At 41.9% G+C, this 15,084-nt stretch overlaps 1 protein-coding gene across 1 annotated transcript in view; it reads left to right on the forward strand.

The window, feature by feature from the left end:
- Positions 1–1,991: 1,991 nt before the first annotated feature.
- sugt1 (SGT1 homolog, MIS12 kinetochore complex assembly cochaperone) overlaps positions 1,992–15,084 on the forward strand; it is a 34,481-nt gene continuing 21,388 nt past the window's right edge. The window contains exons 1-6 of the mRNA XM_077723858.1: positions 1,992–2,119; positions 2,209–2,257; positions 4,456–4,546; positions 5,388–5,457; positions 6,857–6,927; positions 11,239–11,292. Of these exons, the coding sequence (XP_077579984.1) occupies positions 2,106–2,119; positions 2,209–2,257; positions 4,456–4,546; positions 5,388–5,457; positions 6,857–6,927; positions 11,239–11,292 (349 nt within the window). The 5' untranslated portion in view covers positions 1,992–2,105. The remainder of the gene's footprint in view (positions 2,120–2,208; positions 2,258–4,455; positions 4,547–5,387; positions 5,458–6,856; positions 6,928–11,238; positions 11,293–15,084) is intronic.

The raw sequence follows: 15,084 nt of genomic DNA on the forward strand, positions 1-15,084 counted from the left end.
CTAAGTAAGTATTTTATGGCTATAAAACCTTTAATGCAGGTACAGCTGTGACACATAACAACGAATCAATAATAAACTCAAAAATTTAAATATTATTAAGGAAAATAGACATAATTTACTCACCAAAAATTATTTTCATTTATACGCACAATGCATCCTTTCTTTTTTCAAGAAGATTTCAATTACTCTGTGGTACAGATTACACATGCGTTTTAGGTCCACTAAGGCGTTTTTTTTCTATCGCCATCAAAGCTAATGCTGACAGTCGAGTCTGTCCTGCTGTATTTCTGGCATAAGTTTTGATTCTGTTTCGGGCTGAAAATGTCCGTTCGACAGAAGCAGTGAACACAGGGTTGGTCACTGTCAAACCCACTAATGTGTTCAGCAGCCCAGTGCTCTCACCCTGATTTTTCTGCTGAAAGAAGTCAAGGAGATCAGTGGGAGATTTTCCTGTAAAATCATCCGTGGCATACGTACATTGCAATTAGTTCTGTTCTTAGCCGAACGATGCAGGTCGAAAAGTGTACCGTGGCTCTGCATTAAGATGGAGAAGGCTGCATGTGGAAAAGTTGCCTGGTATTCCCAAAACTTCTGCAGGTCGCGGAGGGAGGAAAAACATCAGTCTTTTGTGTTCTTGAAATCTGGTCCGCGTCTGGCAAGTAATATTGTCCAGAATCCTGAAGTTGATGGTAGTGCGCTTTAGTATCTTGCACTTGACCTATTTGTGTACTGCATTCAGTGGCCTCGTAGATTTCCTCATATCAGCTCCTCTCGCGCTCAATTGTGTCACAAAATGCCTTTACTCCCTGCCAATTCACACAAAAAACACTATACAATAACACCTAAATATATACATATGAATATATTAACAGCCCGTTATAATCCAAAACAATGTATTTGTTGCATAAACGGTCACTTGGGTTTCTCAAAAACTTTTGGGGAGCACTGTTGCTTGTAAGTGTCCGGCAGTGCGTTGGTGTCTTGTTGCAGCTTTGGTTAAACAAGTCAAATTTGCAAATTCAGTGTTGCTCAAACACCATGTCGATCGGTGGCAAATAACAAGCACTCCCAGCAAAACAATTTGCAGTGTTCCTCTGTGGCCGTGAGCCAGGAGTAGTTCTCAAAGTTAGCGAACTGATAGTGGCGGACACACACTTTTCCCGGCTGTAGCAGGCTTGCTAACTTCGGAGTTGACCACCCTTTTTTCAATGATGTCCATTTTTTTGTTCCTCTGGAAAATGGCAAACCTGCAACCAAATCCATTTGTTTTCCTCCGTCGGCCATTGTGGGTGGAGTTTAGGATTTCTGGCTGGCTCACTTTGGCTTTGGTCCGCCTAATCTATCACCGGCCAATCATAGTTGGTGAAAGCGTTGGCGTTTCCCTACGACTGCGAGAAGGCAATGACGGTTTCCTACGCCCGCGAGAAGGCCTTGGTGTCACCAAATCGAATTCTGATTGGTCAAAGCAACAGTCCCATCGACACTCGTTTAATGCAGCAGAGCTTGCAAAACTGATTGTGAAGGCCTTGAGGCAGATTTCTGACCCTGGCAACAAATAATGGCTGAAATGTGATTGGTTAAATGATTCAATATGAAAACACACATCTGGAAGCAGCGCGACCAGGGGGAAAGCAATGAAAAGAAGCTAACAGACAATTTGGAATTATTTAATAAGTATTGATGGACAAAATCTAATATATGATTCAGATATTTCTTAGGCCAGCAGAGAAGGCCTTGAAGGCCCAGACGGCACACCACTGCCTGCGCGACCCATGTGAATATAGGTGGTACCAATAATGAATAAAAGAATAAATGAAATTGATACAAATAAAAATTATTTAACATTTTGCAAGATGATTTTAAATTAAAAAAACATTGTATTTTCTTGAAATTAAAGAATACCAAAAAAAGACATTTCATTTTCCATGAAAATTAGTATCATTAATTCAATTTGACACTCGTGGACCTCCATACGTGTGAACCCCCCCCCCCCCCCCCAAAAAAATACTAACTTCCGGCTTCTAGCAAATTCAACGGAAGTATCTCGTCAATTTTGGTGTCACGGGCTAAAAATATTCGCTGGCTTATCAGTTGGGAGCAAAACAATGGCGAATAAACTGTAAGTAAAATGATGTTGAAACATTCTTTGGCATTCTTTCTATGTGCTGTAGACTTTGGCTTTAAATTGAATTCACCTTTGTGGTTTAGCCGTTTCCCTGAGAGCCTCATTGATGAAGATCCACAGCAAGCTCTCGAGGTAAACATCAAGTATCCTTTATTATTAAACACACGGATCATGTTTTGTCTTGCTGTTTTTATGGAGACACGTAGAGGCCCACCATTTTACTGAGGTTTAGCTAATTTACTTAACATCAACGGTGAAATTTCGAATTGTTAACAATACATTTATCCCGAAATTTCCCAATGCTATCATAATTACTTAGATTGGTTAAAACAGTTTCCCAACCAGTCTGGTGTGCCGTGAGCGATGCTCAGGTATGTCGAAATAATCCAAAATAGAAATGTAATTATCAAGATATTAAAATTGAACCATTACGAGGTTAAAAATCAAATCATAGATTGCACTGTTACAAGAATCAAAACGTAATGAGATTAAAGTCATTTTGTTGTCATTTTTATATACAGTAAACCGGAAGCTCTTTGTTTTTCCGGTCTTCAACTTTTGTCGACGTTGTGTGAGTACAAAACGCCTCTTTTCGTAATGTTAGGTGGTTGATGTAATATTGGGAGGAAAAGAAAGTCATAATATTACAAGATTTAAGTGATATTTAATTCCTGTTAATAAAAGTTTGACAAGAACGACTTCATAATGGCAATATAGGCGACATCGTTTTAAATTTGATTTTCAGCTAGTGAGAGACTCAATGTCTCTGTCTCTCTTTGTCTCTCTCTGTCTCTCTCTCTGTTTCTGTGTGTCTCTCTCTGTCTCGCTCTCGCTGTCCCTCTGTCTCGCTCACTCCCGCTGTCTCTCTCTCTGTCTTGCTCTCTCTGTCTCTCTCTCTCACTCTCTGTCTCGCTCTCGCTGTCTCGCACTCTCGCTGTCTCTCTCTGACTGTCTCGCTGTCTCTCTCTCGCTCTCGCTGTCTCTCTTGCTCTCGCTGTCTCGCTCTCGCTGTCTCTCTTGCTCTCGCTGTCTCTATCTTGCTCTCGCTGTCTCTCGCTCTCGCTGTTTCTCGCTCTCGCTGTCTCTCGCTCTCGCTGTCTCTCGCTCTCGCTGTCTCTCGCTCTCGCTGTCTCTCGCTCTTGCTGTCTCTCTCTCGCGGTCTCTCATCCAGCTCTGAACACCGTGTCATTCATATCAATCTCGCGGGCCGCACGCACATTAATCTTGCATATTAAGATGCGGGCCGCAAATTACCACCTGCGGCCCGCCCGGCCCTGGTCTAGGGTATGCAACTAGTGCCCAATCGCGCAGCTCAGAGGGAATGTTGGGCACTGGATTGATGGTGACTGATTTTTGGCAGGCTTGGATGGTAGCTGATTTTAAGCAGGCTGGGATGATGGCTTGTTCTAGTGACAGAAGATTGAAAATTTTAGTGAAGACTGGTACTAGTTGGTCAGCACTTACCTTGAGTAATTTCCTTTGTATTCCATCTGGTCATGTGGCATACCTGCGGTTCTCAACACGTAGCACGTGTCTTACGTCCACTCCCTATTCGCTTAGTGAGAGAGTTTCAGAGTTTGGTGTCGGATGTATCGAAGGTTGAATACTGACTGAGTGCATGGCTTGCGTCTAAAAACCGGGAAAATAGTTGTATAACTCTTCTGCCAGTGAGTGAGTGGGGACTCGCTAGTAATTTTCGGCTTGAAACCGATATTTAAGTCTATGCGATTATATTATATGTTGATGTTGTTGTTGTTAGGCCACCCAGGCGCCTAGGGGTTACCTAGGCACCAGCTAGAGCTGCCACTGGAACGCGGATTAGTTCATCCGGGGGGTAGCCGGAGGTGTGGGGCAGTCGAATATCTTCGGCTGGATGAAAAATGTAGGGTTCCACGTTCCTGGTTGGCAGCTCTGGTTGGTCTTTGTTGGATTCGAAGGCCGCGACGGGCGGCCTCTCAGGAGACACCTCGTGAAGGTTCCAATTTGTCTCCCTGATGTTGATGTCTGGCATTGACTAACAACTTGCAAAAAACACAAAATGCCAAGTGTGCACAGGCACTTTCCCAGCCACTTTGCCGCCGTGGAACACTGTTGTTAGCATTAATCAGAAATTACTGTATATTTCTACTATACTTTAATTCAATTTCTCTGTCTCCCTCTGTCTCTCTGTCTGGCATTTAAAGTAAATAAAATAATAACAATAAAAATAAGAAAAGAGGCGACGACCGGCTGAATTTTTTTTTTTTGGCAAGCCCTTTTCTGGTAAGCCCTTTGTTTGAACTAAATTCTTAGGTATCAGCTCTAATTTGACCTTTTTTGTTTGTTTGAAGGACCTGAATGATGCATTGGAAGCTGATTCTGATAATGCTGAGTGGCTCTGTCAGCGTGCATATGCCCACATACTTCTCAAAAACTACAGCTGTAAGTTAACATCTTTAAAACTGAAAATCTATTAAATAGTAAGACTACTGTCATCCTTGAACATTCATGACTGTACATCACGCTCATTTTTTTTACTTTAGTGCTGAGTCCCAGAAAAGGGGCTTCTTGTTACGAGTTTCACAACAATTTTAACATTTTTATGAACTTTAAAAAAAAAAAATCCTGCAGTGCTGAGTCCTAAGTGCAAGCAGAAGACAGGACTTTGGCTTTTGAGTTTCAGCATGGATTTTAATTTTTTTCTGAACTTTAAAAAAAATCCCCAGAAAAAAATTCTGCGATGTAGTGAAGCCGCAAAAATTTAAGATGCGATATTCGAGGGATTACAATATTATAATTTGATGGTCTGTTGCAATTTTCTTATGTTTGTAATGTCTAGATCGTATCATGAATTTTTCACTGGAGCTTGATTTAAACACTACTGATTCAAATGGAAATCACAATACCTGCCAGGGAACTCGTAATTAAATGTTCAGCCCTAGTGGATACTGCAATACAGCAGATGCCAACATTTGGCATTTTCACTTTAATTCTAAGTAAAATGTGTCTATTTAACTCATTAACTCTGCCTTTGACGATTGCGTTTCAGTGGTTTTTACCGCGCCAGATTTCCAGTCCATTTGAATGGGGAGGGCTGGAAATGGTTGGGTGTGTATTGTATGTTAATTGCTGTCAATTGCAACCCTAGAGTTAAAAGTGCTATTTTGCAATTGTTGATGTTTCAACCGTTTTTTCCTCATGCATCAGATGATACAATAAACTTTGGTGTGAAGATTTTTTTCTGTAAAAAGATTATAATATAATTAGTGCAACCACTTTTCAGGTGCTCTGAATGATGCCAAGAAAGTACAGCAGATAAATCCAGGCCTTCCCCTTGCCTTCATGCGAACAGGGTATGTATTGTGGGTACAAGGTGCTACTGTAAAAGAGCAATTTCAGTATTTATTAGAGTAACTGAGAAAATGAAATTCATCGTAAATACAGGGACTGCTGAATTATTATGCAAATGAGTATTTTGAACACGTGATCATCTTTATGCACATTGTCTTAATCTAAGCTGTATATGCTTGAAAGTCACTCCCAATAAGCATACTAGGTAATGTGCATCTCTGTAATGAGTCGGTGCGTGGTGACATCAACACCCTCCCTATTGGCTGTGCCAATTTTTAGGCAAGTTCCTTTCTTTTGGCATAATGGCTTAGAAGAGACGTCACAGGGTCCAAAAAGTGAAACATATTTAGATATCTTACAGAGGGAGGCAGCACTCTTAAAATGCCTGAGTTTCTGAAGTGTGATCTTTGAACCATGAAATATTTCATTAAAAATAGTCAACACGATTTCAAGAAGTGTGTGGAAACCAAGGTGCAAAATAACCGCCCATGAACTGAGTCGAGCTCAAATCCCAGTCTTTAAGGCATGTTTAGGTAACCTGCATTGTTTTTTACAGAAAAAAAACATTTAATAAAATGGAGAGAATACATACAGTACTGTATACATACATTAGAGAGAGAGAGATAGAGAGATTTACTAGTAACTGTCCGAAAGAAGCTATTTAATAACGATTGCACAGTTTTCTTTTTTTCATTATAAATGATGCGGTATCACTGTATGGCATCATTCAATTGATTTGCAACCTTTGTGCATCGTTCAATATTTGGGTCCTGCTGCTCGATCTTTCTGTTTATAAATGGTACTGACGGTCGAACGATTCAAGTTGTATTCCCGTGCAACGCTCACCACTTTCTCACGCGCATCAAGCTTTATTATTGCCACTTGTTTCAAATGAAATGGCTTGCCTCCTCCTTGTACCTACCTCACTAGAAGACTTTCGCATTTCACCAATCATATTGAATAATGGATGCACGAGATATTTAATGATAAAATGAAAAAGGTTCTTTGCGTACTGGAGATACGTTCGCGCACTTCCGCACTGCAACGAGCTGGGTAGGGGAAGGTGGATGCTGGGTGAGCTGAGCTCTCACAGCGCCAGGCGTCGGTATTAGCGGCGGAAAGAAGCACTACTCGAAAAAAGGCGCGCAATACAAAATCGAACTTACGAACATTTTTCAACATAAACGCAATTTGCAGACATGTTCGTATGTACCGTTGAATGTTCGTAAGTAGAGGAGCGTCTGTATTTGTTTATATATAAGCATCTCTCATCCAAGATTGTCATTGTTCATTTTATACTCCTGTTCATGTACTTTAATTTTTTTTTTTTTAGTTTTCTGCATGAATGGGGTTATTTAAATCAGAGAAATTTTACCTATAACCTCCGAATGTTTCTCACAGCATAGCAGAGTACCACCTCAACAACTACGCGGCAGCCCACGCATCATTCACTCATGGACTCCAACTGGATGGTTGGTAACGTTTTTGTATTTGTGGATTTGTCTGCCGTAGCAGGAAATGTAGGATTCTCTTCTAAATTTCATTTTCTTCTAAGTAATTTTGCCCAGTTTTTGTTGAAAAAAATTAAAACTTTTAGGTGTGCCTTATAGTCGTCAAAATATAGTAAGTAGTCCAAGCAAGGTCAGCAAAGAGACCACACCAGTCGCTGAGTCTTTGAATGCATACACAGATAATATATAGTAATGATGAATAAATAGTCACCATATATTCACGACTATAAGGCTCACTTCAAAGTCTTAAATTTTCTCAAAAATAGACAGGGGGCCTTCTAATCCAGTGCGTCTTATATACGGACCAATATTAAAATTGTTTATCACAATAAAATTAATTAAATCAGTCGATAGGGTACACCATCCTCCACAGGTCTCGCAACTACGGTAAGCAGCCTGTGGCTTCATTTTGCCCCATGCGCGGTTCATGCTGGGATATGTCGATCTTTTGTCAATACACCCGGTATGACGGCGAGCATACTAATTTGGTGCTCGCTGTTATTCCGGCTGGATTGACAAAAGAACTCCAGCCGCTAGGACGGTGTCAACAGAGCATTTAAAGCTAACCTGCGAACTATATAAATATATATATATATATGTGTGTGTGTGTGTGTGTGTGTGTGTGTGTGTGTGTGTGTGTGTGTGTGTGTGTGTGTGTGTGTGTGTGTGTGTGTGTGTGTGTGTGTGTGTGTGTGTGTGTGTGTGTGTGTGTGTGTGTGTGTGTGTGTGTGTGTGTGTGTGTGTGTGTGTGTGTGTGTGTGTGTGTGTGTGTGTGTGTGTGTGTGTGTGTGTGTGTGTGTGTGTGTGTGTGTGTGTGTGTGTGTGTGTGTGTGTGTGTGTGTGTGTGTGTGTGTGTGTGTGTGTGTGTGTGTGTGTGTGTGTGTGTGTGTGTGTGTGTGTGTGTGTGTGTGTGTGTGTGTGTGTGTGTGTGTGTGTGTGTGTGTGTGTGTGTGTGTGTGTGTGTGTGTGTGTGTGTGTGTGTGTGTGTGTGTGTGTGTGTGTGTGTGTGTGTGTGTGTGTGTGTGTGTGTGTGTGTGTGTGTGTGTGTGTGTGTGTGTGTGTGTGTGTGTGTGTGTGTGTGTGTGTGTGTGTGTGTGTGTGTGTGTGTGTGTGTGTGTGTGTGTGTGTGTGTGTGTGTGTAATGTGTGTGTGTGTAATGTGTGTGTGTGTAATGTGTGTGTGTGTAATGTGTGTGTGTGTAATGTGTGTGTGTGTAATGTGTGTAGTGTGTAATGTGTGTAGTGTGTAATGTGTGTAGTGTGTAATGTGTGTAGTGTGTAATGTGTGTAGTGTGTGTAGTGTGTGTAGTGTGTGTAGTGTGTGTAGTGTGTGTGTGTGTGTGTGTGTGGGGGGGGGGTGGCGGTGTGGGTGTGTGGGTGTATATTTATATTTATATAGATGGATCAATATTGAGCCGCAACAGCTCTATCAACTACTGCACGCAGGCCCTGACTATTTCCGATGCGCAGTGAATGCTGACGTATATAAAACAGCGTTTCATTTCGGTTGAGGTTGATCTAGCACATTAATTCTATGTTTGTCGTCATTCCCAGTGGAAATCTCAACTGTGGTCCGAGATTTCAGGAATGGATGCATAACGTTACTCCAGCCTTTACTATAGACCCGTATAATATGGTGCGGTAGACCAGTGTAATGCAGTGGTGTGCCTTACAATGCGGTGTGCCTTATATATGGAAAAAAACATTCAAATGTGTCATTCATTGAGGGTGTGCCTTATAGTTGTGAAAATATGGTAAAAGTAATAGATAAATATGTGCGGAGCTGCCAACCTCAGTTGACCCCATTTCAATAGTACCCCTGTCCCATTTGTGTAGTTTTTCAGGAGTGAATGTGATTCACGCAAAATCAATATGCGCTGAAGTCGCACAAGGCAAATCATTCATCAGGACTTACATCTCTGAATATTCACAATGCACTTTTGTTATCGAATTCTTCCAGTTTATAATGCAGTTGAATCAATATGGCGGAAGCTGTAGCGCTGGTGTGCATTCCAAGGCATTTCAATTGGTAAAATGGTTGCTTCCAAAAAAATTTAAGTGATCGCTCTTCGGAAGAAACTGTCCTTGGGTGTATTTGTCTTCGCTGGTATGGCTCTGTTGCGTCTTGCACTGGGCAGTGGGTTGAAGTGGTGTAAGCTGGGATGCGTATTATCCTTTATAATGCTCTCTGCCCTTCTAATGCACTGGGATTCATAGATGCTGGACAGAGTAGGTAGGGGGCAGTTGATCTTTTTGGCTGTGTTGATCACCCTCTAAGGGTTGGTGTTTAGTTGCGCCTTCCTGAGTACTCTTAGGAAATGTAGCCTCTGTTGCGCCTTCTCTACGAATGCTCTGGTGTTGTCCGCTCAAGTGAGATCAGCAGAGATGTGGACTCCCAAGAATTTGAAAATCTCTCATTGCTCCGCACGTTCGGCGTTAATATACAGGGGTGACGGAGCAGTCTTTCCGTTGGAATTCCAGGATGAGTTCTCTGGTTTTGGAGAAGTTCATTGCCAAGTTGTTGAGACCGCACCACTCGCTGAGTCTTATTCTCCCCCTGTGATCATCCCGACCACCGTTGTTCTCGTCCGCAAATTTCACAATGATGTTCTCAGGGTGCATGGATCTGCAGTCGTGTGTGTGTAGAGCGACTTGAGTAGAGGACAGTCTAAGGGCGAGCTGGTGATGATCGTTTGGGCGGATTAGAGGTGGCGACCCAGCTTCACATGTTGGGGTCAGTTGACCACAAAGTCACAATCCAGGAGCATGTGGAGAGGGAAAGGTTGGCCAATTTGGGGATAAGAATACCTGGTCTTATAGTGATACAGGCTGAGCTGTTGTCGATGAAGAGTTGGTGGGCAAGGGGATGACCAGCTTTGATGTTTCAGTACCAATTTTTCAAAGCACTTTGTGATGATTGGTGTGAGAGCTACTGGGCGGAATTGGCCGCGGGTGACTTCTTTGGTACCTGGATGATGATGGCGCTTTTCAGAGAGGCTGGGACAGAGGGTTTTTGTGGTGAAAGATTGAAAATATCTGTGAAGACGTGCTAGTTGATCAGCACAGGTCTTAAGTACTTTGCCTGGTATTCCATCCGGTCCTGTGGCCTTCCTGGGTTTGACTGCACTTAGCACACGTCTCACATCCACTACCTCCACAATGAGTGACTTCCGTATCATCTGAGCTTTGCCACCCCTTCATAATAAAACTTGTAACCCCTCATAACATTGATGTTTTATTCTAATACACTGATCCTTGACTACTTCATGGTTTACATTTTGCGGATTGAAGTGTATGGCAGGTTTTTAAAGTATTTTTCCAAAAATAAAAATGAAAAAATATGCATTATTTCATGTTGAAGTGTGAGACACTTTTTCTGCAGTTTGGCAAACATGACTCTGACCACGGGTACAGGTTTCTTGTTTCATGTTCTCATTAACTGCGGATAACGAGGAATTACTGCACAACCCTTCTGCTCAGGGTGTTGCATTTGGTTAAATTAGATTTTTTTTTTAAGATTAGAACCTTATCTCATCCCGTATGCGGGAAATGACCTTGGTTGCATTAGCAAGGCAGTAGGAAGCACAGACACAGGAACATACATTGTAGACCTAGATAAAACTTTAACCACTAACAGGATTTCTACAAGGTGGGGACCTTCTGCCGACTGAGAATGAGGTTGAAAATATGCGGAATCGCACAGTCCCTCAGTAGTCTGGAGCTGAGGCAAAGTGAAGACAGTAGCAAGCTTAGACTCAGAAGACATTGAAGACACGGTTCCATAGACGTCTAAGACTTGCACAAAGAAACCAAGCCACGTGACGAGTGGGGTCGAGTCGCAATTGTCGCAAAACAACAAAGAAAAAAGCGCAAAGTATGTGGGAAGGCATTACAAAATATTCAAATCCAATTAAAAAAGACAGAAAAGCAGCAAAAACACAAAACAAGCAAGAGTGGTATCTGCTATCTGTGAAGTGTTGCATGTTCTCTTCTTTGTTCTGAAAGATCTGGTGAGACAAGTGTCAACTAAAATATAGGCAAGAAATTATTGAACCTCCCATTACCAGTTCTCTTTATTGACAATAGAAAAGGAAAGGCTCTCGTTATTACTCCAATTCTTAAAGCTTTCTTTGCCTCTGCCCAAAGTGGGCGTTAATTTGAATACAAGTGGGTGGGTTTCAGTGATAAGGGAACATGGCTGAAGACACAAAGATTGAAGTAAACTTTTGTCCTGTGGCTAAATTTAAAACTTTTGTTTTTGTGTTTCTACCAGCTTCTGACAAGTCATTTGAGAATTGGATCAAATGCTGTGAGGAATTGCTTGATGGTGAGTAACCCCTGGGTGTTTTTGTTCATTCAGTTAAAATACCCTCTTCAGTTTTCACCTACAAACAGGTTATTAGGTCCTGTTTGTTTGTGCATACGTTTGTATTGAAGATAACTTAAGAATGAAGAAATATCAATAATGACCATCATAACCAACATTACCATTGTTTTATGTTTGTAATGTGTAATGGAACAGGTGGTTAAATTTGTCCAAAGTTATGGGGCAAATTAAATTTGACTTACACACTCAGTGCTCCACCTATGGTATACAATAGCTTTTGTTTAATTTTTGAGTTGTACTTCTATATATGAAATTCCTACGTACCAGAAGAAGTTTTTAACTTGATTTTTCGGGAGTATGGGTATATTGAACATTGAGTTAGCATAACACTACCCCTAAACTAGGTGTGTTCATTACATTGATCGCGATTGAGGGGTAGATTGCCCTAGATCAGGGTCTCAAACTCAATTTACCTGGGGTCCACTAGAGGCAGAGACTGGGCCGCATCAGGATTTCCACAAGAAAAGCGCTGATAAAACATTCCAACGTTATCAAATATCTTAATTTTTTAAAATAAAAATAATGAATTAAATTAATTAATTTAAAGATGAATAAAAAATAAATCAATCAGTAATAAAAAATAATAATAATAATGAGCATACTGTAGATATACAGTGGCTGGCTACGTAGAGAAAACTAATTATTTTTATTCCGTTTCCAATGTGTTCTAACGGCTTTTTGCCCTTTACCTTTCTGAACTTGAATGCAACATTGAACATGAAATATTCTGAACACGGCTTCTCTTGGCTACTTCTTGCTGCTAGAGACCTGGCAGCGCTTCTTCTCACATAGCTGAGTCACATTTGGCTTGAGGGAGGAAGCAGTGAAGATGCTCAATAGAGCTTGAAGATCCTCATCAGTAAGTCTGGACCTATACTTGGACTTATTGAAGTTCAAGGTGGAGAAGAGTTTCTCACACAAGTATGTGGTCCCAAAAAGGCACATGGTCACTGAGCTCCATTTGAAATCAGGAGGGGCATCTTGCACATCAAAGGAGAAGGGGTCCGCAAAAATGTGAAATGTGCCTGTGTCTTGAAGTCTGCAAATCTGATCAAATTCCCCCTGCAGCTTTGAAAATGCCCTCAAAATATTTCTCACCACTAAATGGTGTACCTGCATCCACTAGAGCATTGCATGCTGGGAAATGGCAAAGGTTTGTCTGAGAGAGCTGGGCTTTCCATAACACAAGTTTAGTGCAGAATGCTCTCACATCATAAGCAACACTGACAAGTTGCCCCCGGCCTTGTAGCCTGTTCAGTACATTAAGTTTGTGAGTGATATCAACAAGAAAAGTTAAGTCCATGAGCCATTTAGGATCACTAAGCACAGGAACAGCAACCCCATCTATCTCCATGAAGTCTTTTACTTCTGCTCTCAACTTAAAAAATCTCTTCAACACGTTTCCCCTACTGAGCCAACGTACCTCAGTGAAGTCCAGCACATCCCCATATTCTGACTCTATTTCCTCTATAAAGCACGCAATCTTCTGTGCTTTAAGCCCCTGAGTCTGATTTGGTTGATGTATTTGACAACGACAGACATCAAACTTCAGGCTTCTGCTGCAAAGGGCCTGCTGATGGATAATGCAGTGCAGAGCTATGGCCTCCTCCATACCCCCCTCTTCCATTTTTTGGAAGTGCTACCAGTCCATTCTTCCTCCCCATCATTGATGGGGCTCCATCAGTTGTTATTCCAACAAAGCTCTTCCATGGCAAACCAACATTCTCAATGGCATCACACAGCTGCTAAATTAATTCCTTAGCGGTGGTCTGGCCATACATTGGAATTACTGTGAGCAACTCCTCCATCACTTCAAAATTGTCATCAATATCATCTATATTGCGAGCTCGGCAGTGTCTGTGATGTGTGTGGTCTCATCAAGAGCCACTGAATATATACTGAAACATTGTGCTTTCTCACATCGTTGATCATAAATATCACTTGACCGGTCAGAAATGTGCTCTACCACGGTGTTGGCAGAAAGGCTGATGTGGTTGAACTGACTATTCTTTTCTGGACAGACAATATGTGCATCCTGTAATATGCACTTTTTGATAGATTCACCTTTTGTGAATGGCTTTCCTGCTTTAGAAATCAGTTCCAAACGTCGTAGCTAGCTTTGACTGCTGCATTACTTTCTATGGTAGCCTTCTTGAAGAAATCCTGTTGCCTCAGAAGACGTGTTTGAAGACTGGCAACCTGGTTGGCTCTCTCATCTCCTTGGTATTTTTCATACTCCTCAGCATGTCTCGTAGTATAATGACGTTTCAAATTGTATTCCTTTTGCACCGCAACTTTTGCTGTGCAAATGAGACACGTCGGGGTGCCCCAGTGCTCAACAAAGAAATATTGCACTCCCCACTTTTCTTGAGACTGTCTGTGCTCATCACCTACCTTTTTCTTCACGGCAGGCTTTGAAACAGACATCTCTGGGGCTGTAATTCGTGTTTCCTCTTGGAATGAGTCTCGGGTTGAACATTTAACTTACAGTCGCGCAGGTTTGTGGCGCATGCGCACTTTCGCTCTCCTATCGTATTGGATTACGACAGCTCTACAAATTTCTCAAGTGCAATGTTAACGCACTTACTGTTAAGTTTCAGTTTCACTCGCGGAGATGGCTACAGACACAAGCTGGATCACGGATCATAGCGCCTCATTCAGTTCTATGCTGAGAGCAGCAGAGGACTCTGCGCGCCGAGCGGAATGATCAGCTTCACGGCTTCTCCGCCCAGCTGATTGGAGGAATGAATGAATGAGTGAGTGAGCGAGGCACTGGACAGCCCGGCCAATGTCCCGCCCTCCAGAGCCTTATACCTCACCGTGATTGTTCATTCAGCTCCGAACACAGTGTGATTCATATCAATCTAGCCCGCCGCACGAAGATTAATCTTTCATATTAAGACGGGGCCGCAGTTTGCCCGCGGTCCGCGAGGTTGGGACCACTGCCCTAGAGTAAGATTTGATCCGGTCTGCTAGTTTCCTTCCGGTCCTGAACAATGTCTCATTTGTACAGCGACATTGCAATGTGCCCACAACAATACTGACACTTTGTTTGAACATGCATATCTGAGTCAATTAACAATTATTGAGGTCTCATCAGGATCAAAGTGTGGCTATTGTTTACGACCTGTCACAGCTGCTTGTTAAGGCCTCCCTTTGATGTTGAAAACCTTCATTTAGGCACGATTGTTGTTAATCACGTGTTGGAGCTGCCCTCCCAGTGAATTCGGTGTCGACAACATTCTTTTTCTGTTCCGCTTATCCTTATGGGCGTTGTCGGGGTGCCGGAGACTATCCCAGCCAACTACGGTCAGTGGCGTAGGACACCCTGAATTGTTTACCAGCTCTTTGCAACGCACATAGACACGGACAACCAATCACGCTCCCACTCATACCTAAGGGCTATTGTGTTCAACTAAACTACAATGCATGATTATTTTGCATCTGAAAGCATTGTACATGTACCACTGTATTGGGTTTTGAAAATGTCCCAATCTTCCTCTTCAGTCTAAAATAAAAATGTTGGATTAACTTAACTCATTTTAACCCAAGACAACAATTATAGATTTTTGCAATGTTTTCAGAACATTTACCTTAAATGGAAAAAAACATTATTGTGTAAGAAATTCACTTGGATCTTTTAGTGACTCTGCTTTGCATCTCATAATCACTCATTTTGGTCGTGTTATTGTCCTTTTTGCGTTCATGCTCCGTGTTAGTCTCGATTGCTAA

Source organism: Stigmatopora nigra, chromosome 9 (genome assembly GCF_051989575.1).
Source record: "Stigmatopora nigra isolate UIUO_SnigA chromosome 9, RoL_Snig_1.1, whole genome shotgun sequence".
Taxonomy (NCBI): domain Eukaryota; kingdom Metazoa; phylum Chordata; class Actinopteri; order Syngnathiformes; family Syngnathidae; genus Stigmatopora; species Stigmatopora nigra.